Source organism: Hemibagrus wyckioides, linkage group LG20 (assembly GCF_019097595.1).
Source record: "Hemibagrus wyckioides isolate EC202008001 linkage group LG20, SWU_Hwy_1.0, whole genome shotgun sequence".
Lineage (NCBI taxonomy): Eukaryota > Metazoa > Chordata > Actinopteri > Siluriformes > Bagridae > Hemibagrus > Hemibagrus wyckioides.
Genome location: NC_080729.1, coordinates 9116391 through 9139781, shown reverse-complemented (window position 1 = coordinate 9139781; position 23391 = coordinate 9116391). Strand labels below are relative to the sequence as shown.

Genomic DNA, 23391 nt, shown 5'->3' with positions numbered 1-23391 from the left:
CGCGTACGACTGCTGCAAGTCAATGGGATGTTCACGTTCTTTACCGATTTTTATGACGTTAACATCGCCGGGGAGTGCAGAGTAGCTGACCCTCACTGACTTTAAAGGACTGGTATTATAATTTGAAGGAGAAGCATTCATAACATTTTGGTTTAATTTTGGTGTTGATAAACATGAAACACCATTTGACATTGATTAGAGAAAGTGTATTTTTTCAGTCAACCATTAACTGTTATGACCAAAGTGTGTGTAATTAAGATTAAAAAATATTGTGTAATTAAAATAATCAGAACATTTATCACTGATATGTTGTATGCCAAACCCAACAAAGATAAAACTTCTTTTTTTCTTGGTTTGGTAACAAATTAAATTTCAGTTAAGCTATTGTTTAATCACATATCCATGATTTGTGGAGAACTCTATGTAACATATATAAGATACTGATACTGAAATGAGGTCCATCCTTTGCTAACATTATCAAATAAAAGTTCTGTCTAACGTAGGTGATTATATCTGTCTTGGTCTCACTTCAAGCTGACTTGTATTGCTGTGATGTCAGGACCAGTTGGGGAATTAAATGGTGAATAATATCATATTCTTTATAATGCCATGTAGCAAATTCTATTTTCCAAATTCTAATTCCATTTAGGTTTTTATTTTTTCGGGTGATGCTCCTCTTTGTGAAAACTACGCATTAAAAATGACAAAGAGAAGGATACACAGGAGACGCTGCTAACAATACATGCAATCCAAAACATTATAGGCTTTTTTATTGGAAAAAATTCAACACAGTCAGTTGAGTGCATTAGAGTACACAGAGATCACACAGTAATTCACTTTATTCCATATCAGTTCTTGTAAATGGCTGGATTTTTATTTTTATTTTTAACTTTAATATTTGGTTGTTTCTCATTTTTTCTAATAATATACAATCACCAAAAAGGATATTAAATGATAGATGCATATTATTATGCTTTCAGGGTTCTTCATTCTATAATTCCCTCTTTATATCCATCCTCCTCTACTCCTGTCTTTAAGGACTAGCCTTTTACTCTTACAGACAGACTGGCTGCAGCAGAGCATGTGTGTCTGTGTGTGTGTGTGTGAGGGACAGAGAGGAAAGATTTCATCAGTAACAATATTATTCAACAATGATAACACACACAGTCTGAGTGTAACATGTTTGCTTTTATATTTCACACATCAAAGTAGTTGAGGTATTACAGCAAATACACTAAACAGAGAGGGTGTGTGCAGTCACTGCTGTGGGAATATCCAACTGCTCTCAAAGTGGGTGTGGTAACAGAAAGCAAGATGTCACCACATCCACACACACGCACACACACACACACACACACACAATGCTCACACAGGAAAGGTTGTGCAGTTCACATATGTCTCATCAGACATCTGATGGTTACTGACAGGAACTGGGTGTGTATGTACTGTATGTGTGCAGAGGAAGGACAGTTTAGACACAAAGAGCACAGATCCCACTGTGTACACAATATGTCTCAGGGTAGGGCAGGCAAAATTGTCTGGAACATATGGAAAGTAGGGGATAAATTCCATAAATCACGAGAGACAAAATAAATGAAAAAAAAACAAAAACAAACACCATATCCATTCAGATCTAAACTTCATTCCAACAGCAATGGAATGGGGAACAGGGCAGATGAGTGTAAATAATTCAGATTGGCTCACTGCTCAGTGACATTGTCATGTTTTATTCATCTGACCCTCACTGGTCCAGAAAAAGTACAGCAAAAGTAATGAAGTCCACTTTGGCATTTTCCTATAGTGTAAACCTAAAGTGGAGCAACTGGACTGTCTTGCGAACAACTAAACCTTCTGACTTCTGCTCACTGGTGTGAATTTAAAATCCAGGAAGATCCGCTTGTGGTATGCATCTTCAATATAACACAATGTGAAGAAATAGGCATACATTCTATCACTGTACAACTCATACTTGTTCTGATCCTTGTGTGAAAGAACACTAACAAGCTGGAGACATCTGACTTACCAACTTGAATAAACAAAACTGGAGTATATTCCACTCTTGACTTTGCATTTGTGAACACAATTTTTAGAATATTCAATAAAAAGTTAAACATAGGAATAAAACCAAGGACACCCCATGAAGTCTATATCTACCACTACATACATCCAAAAGAATTACAGAAACCTTTTTGGATTTATAAATGACTCTGCAGTGGAACATCCCACAATTATGGCTCCAGTGTCATGGCTAAAGCAAGACCACAGCATAAGACCATAGCATTGCATACTTTTTATATCAAGCAAAATTATTTATGAAAATAATGCCAATGATTTTACTGAATATAAAATTGTTTCTGAAGTCTTTAAAGGGACTATACTATAAAGTATTTAATAAACATTTTATTTAAAATTGGCCTCATTTCAAAGTTTTATTTACAGTCCACAGTTTGTATCTACAGCCAAAAATATATAATTCGTTGCTCTACATGCTGACTCTCCATGCTGATATCTAATAAACTTACCTCAGTGGTTCTCAGTCCACGTTTAGGAGCCTCAAGGTTTTCACAGCTCATAATAACAGCAGATATAATTGTATAAATTGCATTTAGTTTAGATGAAATAGATTGTGCTCAGGTGTGTTAGATTAAGGAAATTCCAAATACTCCCCAAAATTGGAATTTGCAAATGCTATCATGTACTATATATACACACAGTCGTACATACATTCTCTCACATTCTTCCTTTGTTCGTGTTTCTCACATGAGAGGGGGAACCTCTGGGTCATCCACAAAGTCTTTGGAGACAGGCTTCTCTTGGGCTCGACAAGGCCAGGAGAGCTGCAGGGGACCATGGGTACTGCATGCTTCTTTAGGGACAATGTTAGCCAGTTGTACAGCAAAGCTTTTGCTGAGGTCAACTTCTAATCTCTGACAACCAGAAATCACCCTGTAGAAAGCAGCAGAGGAAGAAAAGACAGCGAGAGAGATGACAAAATATTTTCTGTAACGCCAGATTTCAGAAGATATCACTGTACCAAAAGAGAATATAACCAGCACCACATGCAGTGTTGGCACCACTAGAGGTGTGCATCAGGACTGGATTCCCACATGATCAAACATAAGAGTTATGGGAGTGGTTTGTCAGACATGAAACATGCAGTATGAAGAAAGGTCACACTCATTAACCCAGGATATTTTTGGGTGTTGTGTAAAGCATGTTATTAGTAAATCTTTATCCCTGTTTATGTCACTATGGTCTAAATTACAAATTTGTACAACAGAAACAAAAATAGTAACTCAGGAAGCAGATGGATGACAAAGAACATCTGCAGGAGAAACCAAGATCCTCTCTCTGCTTCAGAATTCATTCAGGAGTGAGCAAGAACAGGATTTTAAAATATCAGTTCCACATATACTATACATCACTAAGAACAGTAACCAAAAACAACAGCATGCAGGTCAGATGGGGCCAGACATGTTCAGAAAGATAGAGTTGCTTAAAAATGCACATTTTTCATATAAATTGGGTTGAAATGTGTCACTGCTCCAGAGGATTTTAAATGTTCCACCCCCATTGCACCATACATTACCTGCAAACAGAAAATGCTGGCTTGGTTTGACCCAAACTAACAACATGCCATTGTTAATAAGCAAATTACTTTTGCCCTAGCACAAAAAAGTTCCTTTATTCCACAATTACAAGCAAATGGATAGTTAAAACATTTTGCATACATCAGAGCTTTTACTTAAAAGCTGCTCAGCCAAAAGCATAAGATTTGAAGTTTTATTTGGAGATATTTTTTTTATCTTAACAAACCTCGATTGCAAAAGAGGTAATGTTAGGTGGTATTATTAAAACTGTTGTGCTCTCTTGTCTTGTATTTTTCTGCTTTGCTCCTCCACTTACTCTCTGTCTGTCTTTAATACTATCTCTGATGTAGGCCTGGTGTCTCTCTGGCTGTTGGCTTTTGAAATAAATCAACAGGAATTAAATTATATCTGCTGTTAGACCTTACTTTACTTCCTGAGCCAATCTTCCACTGGCACACACACACAAACTTGATGCACAAAGATGCAGACCCTGCTACTGATAGGTCAGACATAAAATACCTCTGAGAAGCATATGTGCGGGTGTACATGCATTATTCACAAAAGACAATGGCATTATTCAAAGTTCTTTCATTTCCACTGCATTCTTTTTAAAGCAAAACTTACCCCAAATACTCAACATATACAAGACAGTTCTTTGCAGGACTGCTAGAAAAATTGAGCAAAATACTGTTTATACTATAATAATTTTCCACTTTACTACTAAAGGATAACAAGCCATTGATGTGTATTGGAATTTACCTAAATGTTTTAAACTGAGATACAACAAACTTTAATACATTTATAAAAGAAAATTATATAAATGTATAATAAACTTATTTTGTGTACTGGTGTGAGGTGACAGTTTGACTAATAAAGGCAACCACATATATCAAGGAATTAAAAGAGTAAACAGAAAAATTACAAAATAGAAAAATAAGTAGAGGCATCAAATAGACAATGCAAAATTTTAAACAAAATTGAATTACATTTATGAAGAGGTAAGTCTTTAGTCATTGTTTGAAGATTGCCAGTTAATCAGCTGTTAGGACATCTTGGGGAAATTCATTCTACCACCTAGGTGCCAGAACAGAGTAGAGTCATGCCTTCCTTGTATCCTGAAGGATCTGAGGTAGCCTGGTGCAGTGTGTGGTATGTGAAGTGCTTTATGGTAGGTATGTTTTTGGCTTTGTAGGCATGCATAGGAGGCCAGTGGACGATGCGTAGTAATAGAATGTTGTGGGAGAACTTAGGAAGATTGAAAACAAGTAAAGCAGCTGCATTCTGGATCAATTGCAGTAGTTCATTCTCGAAATGTCAAGGGACTGAACAAGCACCTGAGTGGCCTGTGTGGATAGAATATCCTTCTGATATTGTGAAGGAGAAACTGACATGGGCATGTCAGTTTCGCAATGTGAGAGGAAAAAACAGCTGTCCATGGTTGTCCGTGTTACACTATGTTTGCTTGCAGTGACAGAATGTGAGGTTCAGGGAGATCACAAGATCCTGATGTGGGGATGAGCTACTTGTGATGAACAGCAGTTCAGTTTTTCAAGGATTATATTTCAGCAGATCCATAATAAAAATGTCTGCCAGACATTCTGAGATCTGAGTTGAAACAGTAGCATGTGGAGAATGGTAGGAGAGAGTGAGTGTCATCTGCATAGCAGTGATATGAATAGCCTCACCAAGGGAGAACAGAAGAGAACCAAGTACCGTGCCTTGTGGAACACCAGTGGAGAGTCTGCACAGAGCGGATGTGGATCCCAGGCCATCTGTCACGTGATATGACCGACCTTCCAGGTATGAGGCAGGTATGAGAGATGGTGGGACCAGTTGGGCAGTGCTGGCAGATCGTGGGTAGCGTGATGCAGGGCAAGGAGTAATAAGAGTTTTGACATAAAATGGTGCTGGTCCATTCTTGGCTTTGTAGGCAAGCATCAGTGTTTGAATCTGATGTGTGCAGTTACCAGAACCCAGTGGAGGGAACACAGCAGTGACGTGGTGTATGAGAACAAGCAGGTTGAAAACAAGTCACACAGCTGAATTTTGGATCATTTACAGAGGATGGATTGCAGGCAGACCTGCCAGCAGAGTTGCAGTAGTTTAGTCTTAAAATGACCAGAGACTGAACAAGCACCTAAGCAGCCAGTGTGGATAAAAATGACCGAATCCTTCTGATGTTGTACAGAAGAAATGGACATAAGAGTGTGACATTAGCTACATGGGAGGAAAAGGATAGTTGATTGTCCATGGTTACCCAATGGTTGCGAGCAGTGGTTGATGGGGTTTAGAAGATCCACAGACAGAGGAGCTCCATGGATGAGGAAAGTGAGGAGGGGAAATTGTCTGTGGCTAATACAAATAGTAGGGAGGAAAATAAGGTAGGGTGTATAGTGGATAGGGAGTTAAAGTGGAGGTTTTGGTGAGTTGAAGAGAAATATTGACAGCTGAGTTTAGCCAGAATAGAGTGGGTGATGGTGAAGGATATAAATATAATCAGAGATGTAGAGTGGGACTTATAGGTGTAGGTTAATGACATTTCATCCCTTGTGTGTGGGAGAGCAGCTGTCAAATTTCAGGGAGAAGGAATGCAGAAAAGGAAGAAGGCAAGAAGATTGGAGCTTGCTGCAGGGGGGGTTAAGGTCTCCAAGGACAATGAGAGGTGTGCTGTCAGTAGGAAAATGTCCACATGCACAAGACGTTAAAACATGCACACACATATCCAATACACCCATATAGATACTGCAAACACTGGTATCTCCAGTGACACCAAGTCAACACTCTGGCTAAAGCCATCCCACTGGCCAAGGAGCACATTTCTGCACACAGAAACCTGCATGTTGCCTTCCTCACCTGGGAGCACACAGGACCCCAGTATGGTGCCAAAAGAAGTTGCTGCAGCAGTTGTGATTCATAGGTTTTAGTTCAGTGTTTAATGCAATCATCCCATAACATCAGATAGAAAGATAGCCTGCTGGATATGACCATCTTTCTCTGCAAGAAGGCAGCGTCTCCATTTCCTATTATCCAACCTCCCTCTGCCATCCTCAACACCTTCTACACAGAGAGCATCTAGACTTACAATGCATTTTTAGAGCAGCTGAAAAACTCATTGGGGTCTCTCTTTACCCACCATCAATAACCGGTGTTCAATAAACGGTGCTTCCACAAAGCCACCAGTATTGTGGACAACCCCACCCACCCCTCATATGGACTCTTCACCCTCCTACCATTTGGCAGAAGGTACATGAGCATCCATGCCTCACTTAACCAAACTCCACAACTGTTTCTTCCCTGAGGCAGATTGATTACTCAACACCCTGCTAACTCCCAATAGCCACTTGAGTTACTTAAAGCCCTTTTTCTTATCTTTTTTTATTTTGATTTCATTCATTTATTCATTCATCTTCAGTTACCACTTTATTCTATAATGATGGATCCAGAGCCTATCCTTGGAACAGTGGGGATGATACAGAAATTTCAACATATTGATTGAATATGTATTGATTCACTGCCTCTTTTTGTGTAAGCTGTGTTACAGCACTTCAGCCATGACATTACACCATACAACGTGTATATAAATTCTATATTCTTTATATCATAGCGGGCCATGCTAAAATTCTGCAATTCTCCATAACTGTACACAAATTCGTGATAAAATCTTTAAATTTCATTTGAAAACGGCGGCAGACTTTCGGCTCCTCCCCGTCTTTCAGCACGTTCTTCAATCCGTAGACCGTGGCGTCGCAGAGCGAGGATCAGAGGACAAGGATGTGTGTGTGTGTGTGTGGGTGAGTGTGTGTGATCAGGAAGACTCATATTTGGCTTGTTCAGTACTCAAATGTTATACACATCTGTGCAATACAGTGGAATGCTGCAATAAGTTTACCATCCTACCCTGTTGGTCACACCTTTATTTTTATTTTTTTATTTTATTTTATTTTATTTTATTTTATTTTATTTTATTGTTACTATTATACCCGCATTGGGGCCTGAGCCCCCCTTAAATGAAAATTCTAGAATCGCCCCTGGACGCCACGGCAATAGATACTAATCAACCATTAAATAACAAAGTAAAAAAGAAATTAGTCTACAGTATTTCACACCTCACAAGGAATAGTCCATTTTATTATGGTTACTTTTCTCAAAAAAGACATTCTTGATGACGTATGCAGCAAACTGCAATCTCCAGAAGACGCAGCATCCGAAATGAGACGCAGCGAATATAGAAACAATGTATATGTTTGGTTTGCTGCCTCTGACTACTCCAACTATCCAATCAAAGGACGGGAAATTGCTGACGTAATCGTATGCCTGCGAGATGGCCCCAGTGACACCAAATCTGATTGGTTAATGTAACAATTTCATTGCCACTTATTTTAAGCTACAGACGCCTGCACCATTGATTCTGAATGCCTTAAGGCAGATTTCTTTCACCCTGGCAACACATGATGTCAGCCACTGGCTGAATTATGATTGGATAAATACTCTTATCATAAATATACACTACTGGAAGCAGCGCAACCGAGAGAAAAGCTATGAAATGTAGAGAACAGGGGCGGACTTAACCAATAAGCGAGGTAAGCAGCCGCTTAGGGCCCCGGGGAATTAGGGGGCCCCGACCAATACCAAGAAATGCGGGCCCCCCCATGATTCATGAATAGTGAAATGTTCCTATCGTACTGCATATGCGGGAGATTCCCATACCTGGAATCACTTAGGGCCCCCAAATCACTAAATCCGCCCAGGTAGATTATAGACTATTGGGAATAATTTAATAAACATTCATGGGAAAATATATTAAATATATTAAAATGCAAGTCAGTGATTCAGATCACTGCTGTTTAGGCCCTGATGGCCCACTACTGCTTTATATGAATGTGTAAATTAAAATCTAACAGCTAAGAAATAAGCAAGATAAGTAGGGAGTATTTTGTTACCTGCTTTTTTCCTCTGAGGTCTCTGAAGTCTTATTTCCTCTGCAGCTTAGTGCTTGTTTGTGAGATGTTTTTTTCACTTTTACCTCTCCAAGCGCCTAAACAAACAAAACACATTTTCAGCTATAGGAATGTAACCAAACACAAATACACTTTTTTTGGATTAAGTTTGTCAGAAAGTTTCTGAGCCGGTGTGTCAAAAGGGATCTTGAAGGATGAACAGTTGTACCAGCATAAGATTTTGTTTTTTTTTCTTTTTTTATGGACAGCTTTCCAAAGATCATGGGGAAGGTTTCAGCAAAATTCTTGATCCAAATACAACTTTTTAAAAAATGACATAGGAAGACTTGACCCCAGCTAAAAATGTTCAGGCATGGGAAAAGTTAGACATATGGTCCTTCTTCTCAGTCTATTCAACGGTATCACACATGTCTGATTTGCAGAATCTGTCTGCAACATATGGCCAATATACGGGGATACCTGCACATGGGACAGACACAGGTAATGAATGAATAAGTGCGCTATTCAGAGTTTCTTCAGGTCCAATATGCAGGCCTAAACACTGCCTTACTAAGGTCCAAAATAAAACATTATTTACTATATTCTACTAATTTCTATACAAACAAAGAAAATATTGCAGTATATTGAATTTGTAGACCATATGCTGTGCACAAGATATAATATCTCTGCCAAATCTTAAAAAAAAATAAAAATAAATTATATAAATATATATAAACTAATGCATTCATTGTATATGTTTTTCATTGTTCAAAACATAGATGGTACAAGCCCTGATTTGTTGCTGTTTTTCAGGGCACAACCTTGCTTAAACTAATACACTTAAACACCATTTTTTTTACTTTAGCATAAAGTCATTTAAAAATATATGCATTACTGAATAAAAGAAGGTGTAGAAAAACCTTCTTTACTTACTTTTAAAATGATATGTTCTTTATTTACTTTAAGAAACTTAAGTCCTTCAAATGAATGCTTTTACTGGATATGGTCAAGCAAGACCTGAGTTTTAACTCATCAAATAACGGTATGTACCAAGGTATTCCTGAAATCAGTTTCAGTTGATCCTATACAGCTGTACTTTATTTATCTTTAATTAGTCATTTAATTGATAGAAAGTATGTTGTTGAATGTGACTGGTTGATTCTGAACACTGCCACGTTCCTAATTATAAAAGCGTGCGCACACTTATGGAGCCATATATAAATTTTTTATTTTTATTTTTTCACTTAAAATAATTCTGATTGTTTTCCACTTTTGTTTATATTTATATTGTTTTTATTGGTTGCAATTTTTACATAAAAGTTAGAAAAGGTTCTGACTTATCTATCATTTTTTTACACAACAAAATCCTTCCATTTTAACAGAGGTGTGTACATTTTTTATATCCACTGTATATCCCAGATGTATACTTTCATGGTTGAAATAAATAGGAGTGCTTGAGTTTCTTTGTAGGAGTCTCAGTCTCTCACATTGTTTTGGAAAAATGTTGACCCACTTGACTATAACAACATTGCTCCATTTCATTGATATTTGGGCTTTCTTTACTGCACAGTTCTCTTAGGATCCTGCCACAGCATCTGAGACTGAGGTATGGACTTTGACTTGGCCACAAAATAGCTTGCTTTTTTCTTCTTTAGCCATTCAGATGTCAGTTTGTTGTTGTGCTTGGAATCATTGTGCTGTCTCATGACCCAATTTCAGCACAGTTTAAGCTGCTGGACAGATGGCCTCACATTTTTCTCAAGAATATTCTGGTATCAAGTGGAGTTTATTGTTGTCTCAATGACTGCTTTCCCAGGCCCTGTGGCTGAAAAACAAGCCCAAATTACCACCCCTCCATCTCCAAGCTTGACAGTTGGTATGAGATTTGTGGTAATACACTGTGTTTGATTTTCACCATACATGGCAATGTGTATGCTGACTAAACATTGCCCCTTTCTTTTCCAAAGGTTGTTGCCTCAGAACTTTTGTGTTTTGTTATGCAATTTTGTAAAGTCATGCTTCAATATTCCTTTTGGAGAGAAGAAAACCCTTCTAGCCACCTACCTTCCATGAAAGCCATACTTGTTAAGTATTTTTCTGCTGTCATTAACACAAACGTTTGCTTACAAAAGCTTGTAGTTTTCTTTATATCTCTGAGATATTAATGAGAATTAGTGAATTACTGTTTATTTCCTTTTTGCAAAAAAATGACTATATATTGAAATCTGTTGGGCTATTTTTACACATAATTTACATTGCCAGAGCATTACACTGCCTCTACCAGCTTGCTATAGTTTTATTTTTCTTAAATCCAAAATCTCAGTCTCAGATCTCATTTTCTGTATAGTGCATCCTGTTGTCATCTCCTCCCCAGGTAAGTGATGCAAATGTACCAGGCACTACTTATACACCAGTTCCACATGATGTTAAAGAAATCATGATTTCATCAGAGCAGGCCACCTTCCTCCATTGCCCCATGGTCCAGTTCTGATGCTCACATGCCCATTGTAGATGCTTTCAGCTGTGGACAAGGGTCAGCATGGGCATCCTGACTGGTTTGTGGCTACACAGCCACATACACAGCAAGCTACAATGCCATTAAAAGAACCTTAAAAGGGCCTCCCAAACCTTTTGGCCAATTAGGAAAGGGATGATTGATGATGTAAAACTTTGTTCTACTCTGTTTTAATGAGAATTGTCTGTTATGTTTACATCATTACCTTTTTCACACAGCACAACTCTGGATCGAGCTGTTTGGTAATATGTTTGACCAAGGGCTTTTTTTTTTTACTGAGGTCATGCACATCAGTGTTTAATTTGCTTCTGTTTCATGTACGCTTTATGCACTGTGCCCACTAGTATGTCTCACAGTACTTTTCCCACAGTTTATCCATGTTTAAGGTGAGTAAAATACAGGTGGCGGACCGTCAGGGCCAACAAGGCCTTCTCTGCTGGCCTAAACAGCAGTGATCTGAATCACTGACTTTCATTTTAATATATTTAATATATTTTTCCATGAATGTGTATTAAATTATTCCCAATTGTCTATTCTCTACATTTCATAGCTTTTCTCTTGGTTGCGCTGCTTCCAGTAGTGTATATTTATGGTAAGAGTATTTATCCAATCATATTTCAGCTAGTGGATGACATCATGTGTTGCCTGGCTTTAAGGCCTTCAGAATCAATAGTGCAGGTGCCCGTAGCTCACAATGGCTGACAGAGGAGAAGAAATCTATTTGGTCGCGGACCTCCTTACAAATGCATTTTCAAGACAGACTTTTCACTTTTCAAGAAAATCCGTTTGATTCTTCAAAATAGTTGGTAAGCTTTTTCAAGAACCACTTATGCTTTTGGGTTTTCTTTTGCACAAAACAAACAGTTTGCCTTCATTTCAGATCCCCGGGGTGGACTGTGTTTTTTTTGTTTTTTTTTTTGCTGCAGTGAAAGGAGACTTGTGAGACTGAATTGTGTTAATTTGTTTTTTTGCAGTATGTACAGTAATGTAATTTTATTCATATTTGCTACAAGATCCTGTGACACAACACATTGTTATACAGTGTTTCCATATTCGCTGCATCTCATTTCATCCTCCAGAGATTGCAGTTTGCTGCATAGGGCATCAAGACTATTGACTATTCCTTGTGAGGTGTGAAATACTGAAGCCTAATTTCTTTTTTACTTTGCTATTTAACGGTTGATTAGTATCTATTGCTGTGACGTCATAATGATGCTATAGAGGTGGATTAATTCAGGAAGGACACCAGTGAAGGCCTGAAAATGTGTGAAATGCATGGCCACTGGTAAAATATTTAAAAACCTCAGGATTTGCAGTCCCATTTTTCCTGCTTCCAACACTTTCAATTTCGTGAAAAGATTGTTCTATTGCTGCTTTATGTCATTTGCCAGTGTAATGATATAATTAGTGGTTTTATTATCATGGCTGATCAGTGTATTGGCATTATCTATATACAGAATTATGCAAGTACCTTGAGCATGGTGATAAGCAGGTGGCCAGTAGTTTGAGATCTCTCTGCTGTGCTGCTGTCTGGTTTAACCTCAGCAGGCAAAACCAACTGGAACACCTGCAAACACACACACACACACACTCAATTAAATTCAAATCAATATCATTTGCATAAACTCTTTTACAACAAACAACCCAGTTGAGATTATACATGTATATTTGTGTTTGGACATTTTATCAAAATGATTATGGATACTAAGAAATCAGCTCTCAGGAACCACAATATTCATTGTGACCTGATACAATTGTCCTGACTTACTGAAAAGAGCCAGGCAGCATATGCATTACTGAGATATTATAGTACATTATTATTATTATTATTATTATTATTATTATTATTATTATTATTATTATTATTATTATTGTTGTTGTTGTTGTTGTTGTTGTCACTGCTTAGTAATCCCACAGCATTGATAAGCCACTAATTCATTCGATAATCAATTTTTGTATACCTTTAGTTTTTGACTATGGAATATTCCCCAATGACATGAGAGACAATTGTGTCAGTGAAGAACTCTCTAAAATAAACGTGGTTGGGTGTGTTGTGTGTATAGAGAGACAGAGAGAGAGAGAGAGAGAGAAAGAATCAATAGACCTTGAACTCTGACCTGTCACTGTAAAAGTGATCCACAAACACAGTAAAAATAAAAACCTGTAGATGCAGTCCATTAATCAAAGAGTGAGTGAGGGCAGATTGCAGCATGTTATCAGAAAATACTGGTAGACAATTTGCATTCTACAGCACAAAAGCTGCGCATGGGACACTCTTGGATGTTCCAATAGGGTTAGGGTTAGGGTTAGGGTTATGACAATGATCCAAAGCACAAGGCCAAGTTGACCACCCAATGGCTACAGCAAAAAAAGGTGAAGGTTCTGGAGTGGCCGTCACAGTCTCCTGACCTCAATATCATTGAGCCACTTTGGGGAGATCTCAAACATGCAGTCAAAAAATTTACAGGAACTGGAGGCATTTTGCCAAGACGAATGGGCAGCTATACCACCTGAGAGACTTAAGGACCTCATGCACAATTATTACAAAAGACTGCATGCCATCATTGAGGCTAAAGGGGTCAATACACAATATTAAGAACTAAAGGTATGCAAACTTTTGAACAGGGATTATTTCCTCATTTTCTTTATTGTCTCCTGTTTTGTTTGATGATTGTGCCATTCTGTTATGCCTTACATATGAACTTGAGTCCTATATGAAATGAAATAAATTTGTTTTGCCTTCTCACTCATGCTTTCTTTAAAAATAGTACACATCTTGCAAATTCCCTCAAAGTATGCAAACTTTTGAGCACAATTGTACACACAGAATGCATTTGTGTGTCGAAGTATGAACTGTACAGGTAAGTAATAGTGTGTTCTGAATTGCACAAGAAAGTAAATATTTCTGCAAGAAAACAGTATTGTACCTTTCCTTTGACAGTCACCCTCACGTATGTAGGCTGAACGTCCACATCCAGCAAGGAGGTGTCCAGATGTCTGCAACCACACACAGACAGAATAGTATACATTGTTTTTACAAAGAGCTCCTAATTAGTAGGATATTTAGAGAACTGTGTGTGTGTGTGTGTACCTGTATACATGCAGATCCAGAAGCACACAGTTGTTCTCTTCATCTTCACTTAGGGTAAAGTCCAACCTGAAGGGACAATAACAGAGTGAACAATAAGTAGGTGCTAGAATGTGTGCCATGGGTGTAGATGTTTGTGCTAGTAGACATACTTTGGTTCGTTCACGTTCAGAACTCTTCCGTCAGGCGTGATCAAAGTTCTCGGAGGTTTATCCTTCTTTTTTGGCTCTCTACACAACACAGCAGGAGAAGACTGAGTGAGAGCTTGCATGTAAGTGAAGATATCTACAGTATGTCTATAACACCCCCACAATCTGCAGCACGTTACCAAGTGCTCAAACATACTCTCACCAGGCGCACATTGAAAAAAATCATACAGAGCTGCAGTTAATATAAGACATTAAAATCGGGAAATATTTGTAGTGACTGTAAGCATGGCATGGTTGTTGGTGCCATATGTGCCTATTTTGAGTATCTCATGGGATTTTGACACACAACAGTCTTTAGAGGTTGCACAGAAAGGGGCAAAAAAAAATCCTGTGAACTGACGGCCTGCAGGCTAAAACACCTTGTTGAGGAGAGATCACAGGAATATGGCCAGATTGGTTTTAGCTGTCAAGGCACATGTCTGTAACCAACATTGATGCCATAAGCAAAGGCACAGAGACACTTTTTTTCTTCATTCTAATTTTGAATGTAAAATGAACTGAAGTGTGTGACCTGTACCTGCATGAAATGCATGTTATTTTTTATCCATATTTATTCAGATGTAAAGCATTTTAATGACATTTTAAAAAGAAGAAACAAACTGTCTGTTTCCATCAGGCATTTTCCTGTAGCTTAAACTTCAGTGGTGCTCTAATGGACTCTATCATAACTCTGATCTTTTGCTCCAGGTGATGAGAAACTTCCAAAGACTTTACCAAAATTTTTTGTTACCTACTAATAGCTGGCAGAAACAGGACAATGTTACCTGATTGCTTGGAAATGTGTTACGTCCTTGTGTACTTAGATTTATGCCATGTGTGCTATGTCCACGTTGGTGGTGGGTTGGGTGTCTTTTGTGTCTGTTTTTTTCCCAGGCCTACCCCAGCTATGTCATGTTCCCAATCACAGCTATTAATGGACGATTCCCGCATTATCCGTCATGCTCCGCCGACCCCAAGCACACACACACCCCCTTCCGTGCTACTGGCTGGCTGGATGTTTCCAGCGGTTATTTAAATCTCATCAGCCTACCATTTCTGTGTCGCTGACTATTTCGTGTTTGAACTCTTGCTAACTGTGGCTTGCGTGTATGGCTCTGGCATTCTGTGTATGACCTTGTGTGTTAGCCTAGCCCTTCGTGTTTGACTGTGACTGTCTGTATATACTTTCTCTGTAAATATTATACACACCAATATACACTTTTGTAAATAACACCCTGTTCGGTGGTTTGTAAAAAGTCGGCATCATTTACATTTCCCCTGTTTTCCCCTGTTTTTGATTAGCCAGGGAACGAGGGAAGGACATGCATTTTTATTTTATTTTATTTTGTGATAGGTTAATGGATTTGGAACGTGTATAGTTAGAGGGAGTTTTGTTTATTATTGGCTGACTTCTGAAGCCGTCATCATCTAAGCCCGCCAAGCCCGCGATACGGGGCCGTGCCACTTTTTTTTCCTTATTTCTATGTACCTGCATGTTGAGGTCTGACCTAGACCGGGTCGTAACAGATGACTCAAAAACCAACACAGGCCTGTGTTTCCCAAAAGAGCATTCAAAAAGACCTCAGCTTTTTTAGTTAAACAAAAAAAATTCATTAAGATTTGTTATTCAAACAGCTGATAAAATAAAGAAGCGATATTAATTGAAGCATTTTTTCCATGTTGTCCTTAACAACATAACACACTAAGTGCAATTTCTGTGTAATCACTTTTTATGTCATCACTGTATGACCACTCTTTCCATCTTTCAAAATATGGGTGGAAAATGAACTAATTAAATTAGTTCTAAATTAGAGAAGCTCTAGCTAAGGTCTATACTTGTTGAAAGGTCAAGTTTTTCCTCCCTCAAAATGCCTCCTGCTCCCTCCAACTTCTTCAATTGACCTTATTTTCTTCTCCCTGACTGTGTACCTCACTCTCTCTTTTGCTCTCCTCTTCTCCTCTAGATGGCGATGTGCTTCCAGTCTTGACTCTGGAGTAAAGGTGCACGGCTTTTCCCAAAAATCTTTATCCTCATCCTCCGAGTTTGAATTCTGATTTGGATGACACTCACAATTTGGATATTGGTTCCTGATCTCCTCACTTATCTGAGGGCTAAAACAAAAATACACAAGCAATTATGCCACAAATACAAACAGCTGTTATAGCCATAGAATTTCACTTCACTTTTACATATACATATTCATACATAAATCATTGTGTGGTTGTCTGGCATTGTGTGGTTCTGGTCAGCTGGTCCATCTATTCAGTGATTCTTTTTCTTAAAGTGGTTGTAATCATAAGAAATAAAACCCTTCACCTGTGGTCAAAATGGACCAATTTTATTTTTGTCCAGTGTATATGCATGTAACTCACTGCTTCCAGACAGTAGAGTGCTAGACAATTATAGATTTATCTGCCATTCTTTTTCACTTAAACACAAATTATTTCATGACATATGATATTATCAGCAATAACTTGTAAAAAGTAGAATCTTTCAGAATTAGTATTTGGCATGTCCCCCTTTTCCTTTAATGATGCTTGAGCTGACACAGATTCCACATGTTTGTGGAAAAGCCTTAGAATGCATGTTAGAGCAAAATTCAACTGTGTGCCGTCTAAACCTGAAGAAAAATCCGACATGTTGTACAAAGGAGTTTATACCACAATAGCAATTTATCTTACATTTAAAGAGTCAGGATGTCGCACATTTCCCCATTTTTGGCCGTAGAATTTACAAAATTCAAAAACTTTGTTTATTTCCAGTTTTAAACAATGAAAGAACAAATTGAACAAAGTGTTCTCAGACTTTTGGGTCCCATTGTACAAACCGGGTCTTGTTTCAGTTGACACTGAAAATCAATAAATTAACAAAAAACCTAAACTATATGGCCAAAATTATGTTTACACAGGTCTGTCACTTCAATACGTGCCCATTTGAAAACCATGGATATTAATATGGAGTTGGCCCCTCCAGTGCTTTTTAAATAACCTCTATTCTTCTGGAAAGGCTTTCCATTTGATTTTCTAATTTGGCTGTGGAAATTTCCACATTCAGCCATAAATGCAGTGGTGAGTTTAGGCACTGATCTGAAATGAGAAGGTCTGGGGTGCTCTCAGCATTCCAATTCATCCCAGAGGTGTGAAGTGAAGAGAAAGTCAGGGCTCAGGCCTCTCTGGTTCTTCCACATCAACATTAGCAAACAATGTCTTTAATGAACTTCCTCTGAGGCATTGTCATGATGAAATACACTTGGGCCCTTTAGTTCCAATTAAGGGAAATTTGATTGCTACAGCATACATTGTAGGCAATCATACACAACCATATGCATGCAACTGTGTGGTAAAAGTTTAGTGAAGAACCACATATGACGGTCAGATGTCCACATATGTATGGCCTTATAGTGTATTATTTAGATGGCAGCCATATTAAATTGACCAAAGCTATTTAGAACAGAGTTAATCAGAGAGTATATAGTATATAGTAACCTATTTCTCCTAGTCAGGGTCATGGTAGACCAAGAGCCTATACCAGGAACACCTGGTGTTAAGAAGGAATAAACCCTGAATGAAATGCTGGGTCTGCTGCAGAACTATATATAGTAGAATATTGTAGAACCAAGTGTGTGCGGGTGAAAGAAAAGGAAGACTCAGGAGGAAGGTGGAATTTCAGCATTGCTCTGGGCTTCCTGATTTTCAGCAGTGCAATTTTGCACACTTTTAAAAACAAATATCCAAACTAATGGAAACTAGTTTGCAGCTATTGACTCATTCAAGGTCAGTCATGTTTTCTGTGTGTGTGTGTGTGTTTCTTTCTCTCTCTCTATGTGGTAGCACAAAGAAAATACACATAAGTAAGCAGATGGCAATAAGTCTCAAGAATCATCATGCACAAACGACCCTTGCCACAAACATACATACTGTACACTATATGGCCAAATGTTTTTGCGGAGACCTGATCATAACACCAATAATGTCCTTATACTTCTGCCACAAAAATGGTCACACACAATTATATAGGGTGTATTTGTATGCTGTACTGGAATTAAGTGGAGTTTATAAAGCATTATTTAGCATGACAATGCCCCAGTGCACAAAGCAGGGTTTATAAAGGCATGTTGGAGGAACATGTAAGGCCAGCACAGAGCCCTGATTTCAACTGGGCATGCCTTTGGTGAACCCAGCTGTTTGTGAAATACTTCTGAAAGCCTTCTGGTACAAACATCCATACCTCATTGATTTCATCTGTGCACTGTGCTGCTGTCACATGACTAAGTGACAGGATGGCTACATGAAAGTGTAGGTGTACAGTTTTGTCCTCAGTAAATAAAAACCATGCTCAATTGGGTTTAGGTGAGGTGACTGAACATTCCATTCCTTTGCTGTGAGAAGCACTTTATTGATTTCACTGTAGGTTTTGGGTCAGCTATGCAGAAGGTATAGCTCTATACACTTCGAAATTCATCATGCTACTTCTATCAGCAGTCACATCATCAATAAACACCAGTAAGGCAGTTCTATTTGTCCAAAGATTTTTTCAAGATCTATTCAGGGTATTTTAGATGGTTTTTTTTTTCTAATTTAGTCTAATCTGGTTAATCTGCTTAGTTTGCCAATGCATTCCTTGTTTTTAAAAATATACTAAATTGTTGAGTGGCCAATGCAAAATTTTCTGCTTACTCTCTGATAGGTCTAATTTTTGTTTTCAGCCTCATGAAGTCCTTCTTCACTACCGATGCTTCTGTGGATAGCATACTGAGAGTTCCCATAACCGGCTACAAAATAAAATATTTAACAATTGGAATCAACTTCTGAATGATGAAAATAAAATTTTATCAGTCAACAGTCTAATTACTTTTAAGTCTGTGAAAATACAGGGACTATTTTAAATGGCTGTAATTTCTAAACAGTTAATGTAATATTTTTGTTACTCCCTTAAATTAAAGCTGAATGTCTACACTTCAGTTGCTTCTTGTTTGCTTTGTTTCAAATCATTTGTGGTGGTGTACAGAGGCAAAAGTATGACAACTGTGTCACTGTTCAAACAGTGAACTGTATATTACTGGAACCTCAAATGCAGTTACTTGGTGGAATACTCCAAAATTTCCAGTTAAGAAGGACTGGCTGAATATATAAGGAATATGTGACTCACACACATGCATGCATGCATACACACTCTGCTTGAGGTTTTTACCTTTTTATGTTGTGTAATGCATTATACTCACCAGCTCTTCTGGAGATGCTTGTGATCTAAATCATGTGGGCCGCTGCTTGAGGTTTCTTTTAGCCCCTCCCTCTTCTGCTTATCTCTCATTTCCACATATTCAGCCTCTTGTTCTAAGATGCACTTCTTCAAGTCATCAAAGTTTTGTAGCGCCTGTATTCGTTCTGCTCGCCCTATCGCTGTGCCGTCTAACCACTGTTAAAGATTAAAGATCAGCATGTAATCATACATAGAGAGAGTTGGTATTTACTTATCTTTCTTTCTGTACTGTGTCCCAATGCTGGTTTGTAACGCTCAATACTACAGATTGTGTATTAATTAGTATAGATGATTCTACCAGCTAGGAAAGTAAGATAAAATTGCTCTGTGAATAGTTGACACAAACTTAACTATGCTTGTTGCCTAGAGTGTCAATTAAGTTACATTATCCAAGCTGCCACAAGCAAGAGTGTCTTATTAGAAAATCACTTAATCTAATCTTCTGTCAAGCGAAATTCAACAAGGGCTTAACGGAGTAAAAACAGAATCAGAGGAAACTGAAACTTAACTTTACTGAAAATTTGTGCAGTTTGCAGTACCTGCAGGTGAGGCAGGCAGGCCAGCACATACTGCCTGTAACCTTTGAACTCAGTGCAGGGATTTCCCACAAGAAAGAGCTCCCGAAGGTGCACATTCTGTTTCAAGGACACCACGCTGCTCAATCGACCAACAAAATTCACAGTCAGGTCAAGCTTCTGAAGATCTTCACAACCTACACATGTATCATAAAAGTTTACATACACATTGATCAAATTAATAACGGTTAAATCTGTGTCCTTCCAACAATCACAGTCAGTTGTTAAAAAAGGTCACATAAAAAGTGCGGAAAAGTGGAATAGAGATTTTACCTTCTAAATTTTCAATCACTTCAATGTTATTCAGTGCTAGATTCAGATACTCCAACTTCTTAAGTCTGCCAACATTCTCTACAGAAAACATACAGTAATTCTTTATAACAATAAGCAGAATAAATTGCTTTAGTCTTAATGCCAGCATGGCCAAATAAAAGGCATAGTGTGCCTCTGTACCTATCTTGGAAATGAGGTTGTTTTGCAAATAGAGGATCTTCAGGTCTCGGCACCACCTGTCGATGTGCTCTATCCGTTCAATGTCCTGCTGATGTAGTGAAATCTCCTCAAGAGAAAAAATCTCACAGTTGTTATGCTCAGCACAACGACGGACGAGATCCTCAGTGACTGGTTGGAAAAGTAAGTTATACCATTAAGACAATGAAAATAGTATTCAATGCAAAAACCGCATCACTGATCACGTCATCATCTGGTTCGAAGGGAACTGCATGTGTGTATGTCTAGAACATATCCGGGTGATTCTCACCGAGATTAGTGTACTTCTAGTATTTTACCTAATTTTATATTTAATCACAATTTCAATAAGATGCAGAACACAGCCAAAAGAAAAAAAAACACACACCAGGCTTTACAGTATTACAGCATTTTACATATTCCTTGGGTTTATTGTACTTTAGTTTCATCTTCATATTTAAATAGAGATCATTTTACAGTATATAGACCATAAGAGGTTTGACTTTGGTTTAATCCTCATTGCAGAAAACACCCGAAGTCAGTTTTATGTCCGGAGATTAGCATTTAGTTAACCAAATAAACCGGGTTTTTAAAGCTAATAAGCTGCAAATTGAACCGAAGGCGAAGCTGGAATGTACAAACTTTCTGTAAAGATCTAGAAAAGCAAGTATTATTTATTTTTAACTATGTAATAACCTTTGTTATTTTAGTGCTATGTAGATTGTGAGAAAGAACGAAAGAGCACTTACTGCGCACCATGCTTGCTTGCGTTTGTGAAGCGTTGCTATGGGAACAGGTCTTGCGGAAGTAGGGGGGAAAGGGCTCGGTACGGTGTGTGAGTGCGACACTGAAACACACACACACACACACACAAATCATCTACTACATAACGAGAAAGGATCTACCAAAATGTTTTTTAAAAAATAATAAATAAAAATCACATTTTAGATGTAAGTTTGGTTAATTGATTATGTTAATTAATTAATTAATTAATTAATTGAATTACTGATTTCTAAATTTATTGCTTAGTGTTTTATTTATAACTATTGTAGATATTAAAATGAATTATAAATTATGAATTTTAATTAAAGGTGTTTATTATTATTGTTGTTTTTGTTATTATTATTATTATTATTATTATTATTATTATTATTATTATTATTATTATGAGAGAGACAGACAGACAGAAGCGCTTATTCGCTCGTTGGGGACTTATTTAACACTTTATTCGAGTCTTCATTCATTCATTCATCCACTCACTCGCACACTCACTCGCATTTTCCTTTACATTTTTGTTTATTTTCTTTTTAAGAAACTGCTTTTGCCATAAGGTTATTTATTCCTGATGGTACAATATGTATGTTTCCAGATCTCGTCGCAGATATCATAGTCATAATTCTTGATGATACGAATCTTGGGATTATTATTTTATTCATGTATTTCATTATTATTGTTTTGTAATTATTTTTCTTACTACTACTACTACTGTCCGTAGCAGGGGCTTCGCTAGAGCTCGAGCCCCGAATGATTTTAATCTAGCCCCGAATGTTTTAACCCGAATTTTGCCACCGGAGTGTAGAGGAATTAAGTAAATGCTGATCGGATTAGTTGAGCACTCGTTTCCTGTACACGATTTTGACTGACATCTCTCTCCTGTATCTGTATATCCACACACACACACACACACAAAACACCGCGAGAGTCTGCGCTCGAATATGCTCTAGAACCGTTCTCGCGATACTTTAATGTCCAACATCTATCGGTCTGCACAGCGCCGCTTTAAGTCGAACACACCTACACACTCACACACCACGTGACTAAAACACGCACCTATACACACTCACTGTCAGAAAACACAATCTTGTTATTCAGATAATAGTCTAACTTTTAATTTTTAATGTTAACACAGCTGATAAAAGTAGGCTAACAAATGTATGTTGTGTTAAAAAGGAGGCCCACTGTCTTTAATTCTTAAATTAGTATGAGCTATGTGGGGCAAATGTGGGGTTAGTAATGGAAATGAGTATGAAATGTGATGGATGGATGAAAAGGGAATTAACTTGTGAAATTAACTCATTAAGTATAACTTACACTCACTGTCCACTTTAATAGGAACACCTATACACCTGCTCGCATTTATCCAATCAGCCAGTCATGTGACAGCAGCACAATACATACAATCACACAGATACAGGTCAAGAGCTTCAGGTAATGTTCACATCAAGCATCAGAATAGGGAAAGTGTGATCTCTGTGACTTTATCCATGGTTTAGATACTTTTGAAACTCCTGATCATCTGGGATTTTCACACTTAACACTGTCTAGAGTTTACACAGAATGGTTCAAAAGAACAAAACAGAAAAAACATCTTGGAGTATGCTGAAATATCATGCTGATCAGAGAGAGTAGAGGAGAATCACCAGGTTGGTTTGAGCTACATAGTCTACAGTAACTCAAATAAGCACTTTTTACAACCATGGTTAGCAGAAAAGTGTCATCCACATCAAAACTTGAAGCGAATAGGCTACAACAGCAGAAGACCACATCAGATTCCACTCCAGTCAGCCTAGAACAGGAATTTGAGGCTAATATGAGCGAGTGAGTATTTGGGTAAGTCTGAGCCCATAATAGTCTCAGAACCTGATGTTTACTGCTGTTGTAGCCCATCCACCTCAAGGTTGTAATGGTGTAATGGTAATTCAAACCAATCTGGCCATTTTATTTTGAGCTATCTTATCAACAAAGCATTTCCACCCACAGAACTGTCGAT

At 37.9% G+C, this 23391-nt stretch overlaps 1 protein-coding gene across 1 annotated transcript; it reads right to left on the bottom strand.

Annotated features, from left to right (window-relative positions):
• Positions 1–770: 770 nt before the first annotated feature.
• Positions 771–21414, bottom strand: dnaaf11 (dynein axonemal assembly factor 11). The gene is made up of 12 exons (XM_058417941.1): positions 21371–21414; positions 20607–20774; positions 20427–20504; positions 20118–20290; positions 19541–19734; positions 16248–16430; positions 14283–14360; positions 14134–14199; positions 13970–14039; positions 12514–12609; positions 8531–8625; positions 771–2946 (listed from the first exon to the last, which is right to left on the bottom strand). Exons 1-12 carry the CDS (start codon positions 21378–21380, stop codon positions 2757–2759), a joined length of 1401 nt encoding a protein of 466 aa, XP_058273924.1. The 5' UTR covers positions 21381–21414; the 3' UTR covers positions 771–2756.
• Between the last annotated feature and the right edge of the window lie 1977 nt (positions 21415–23391).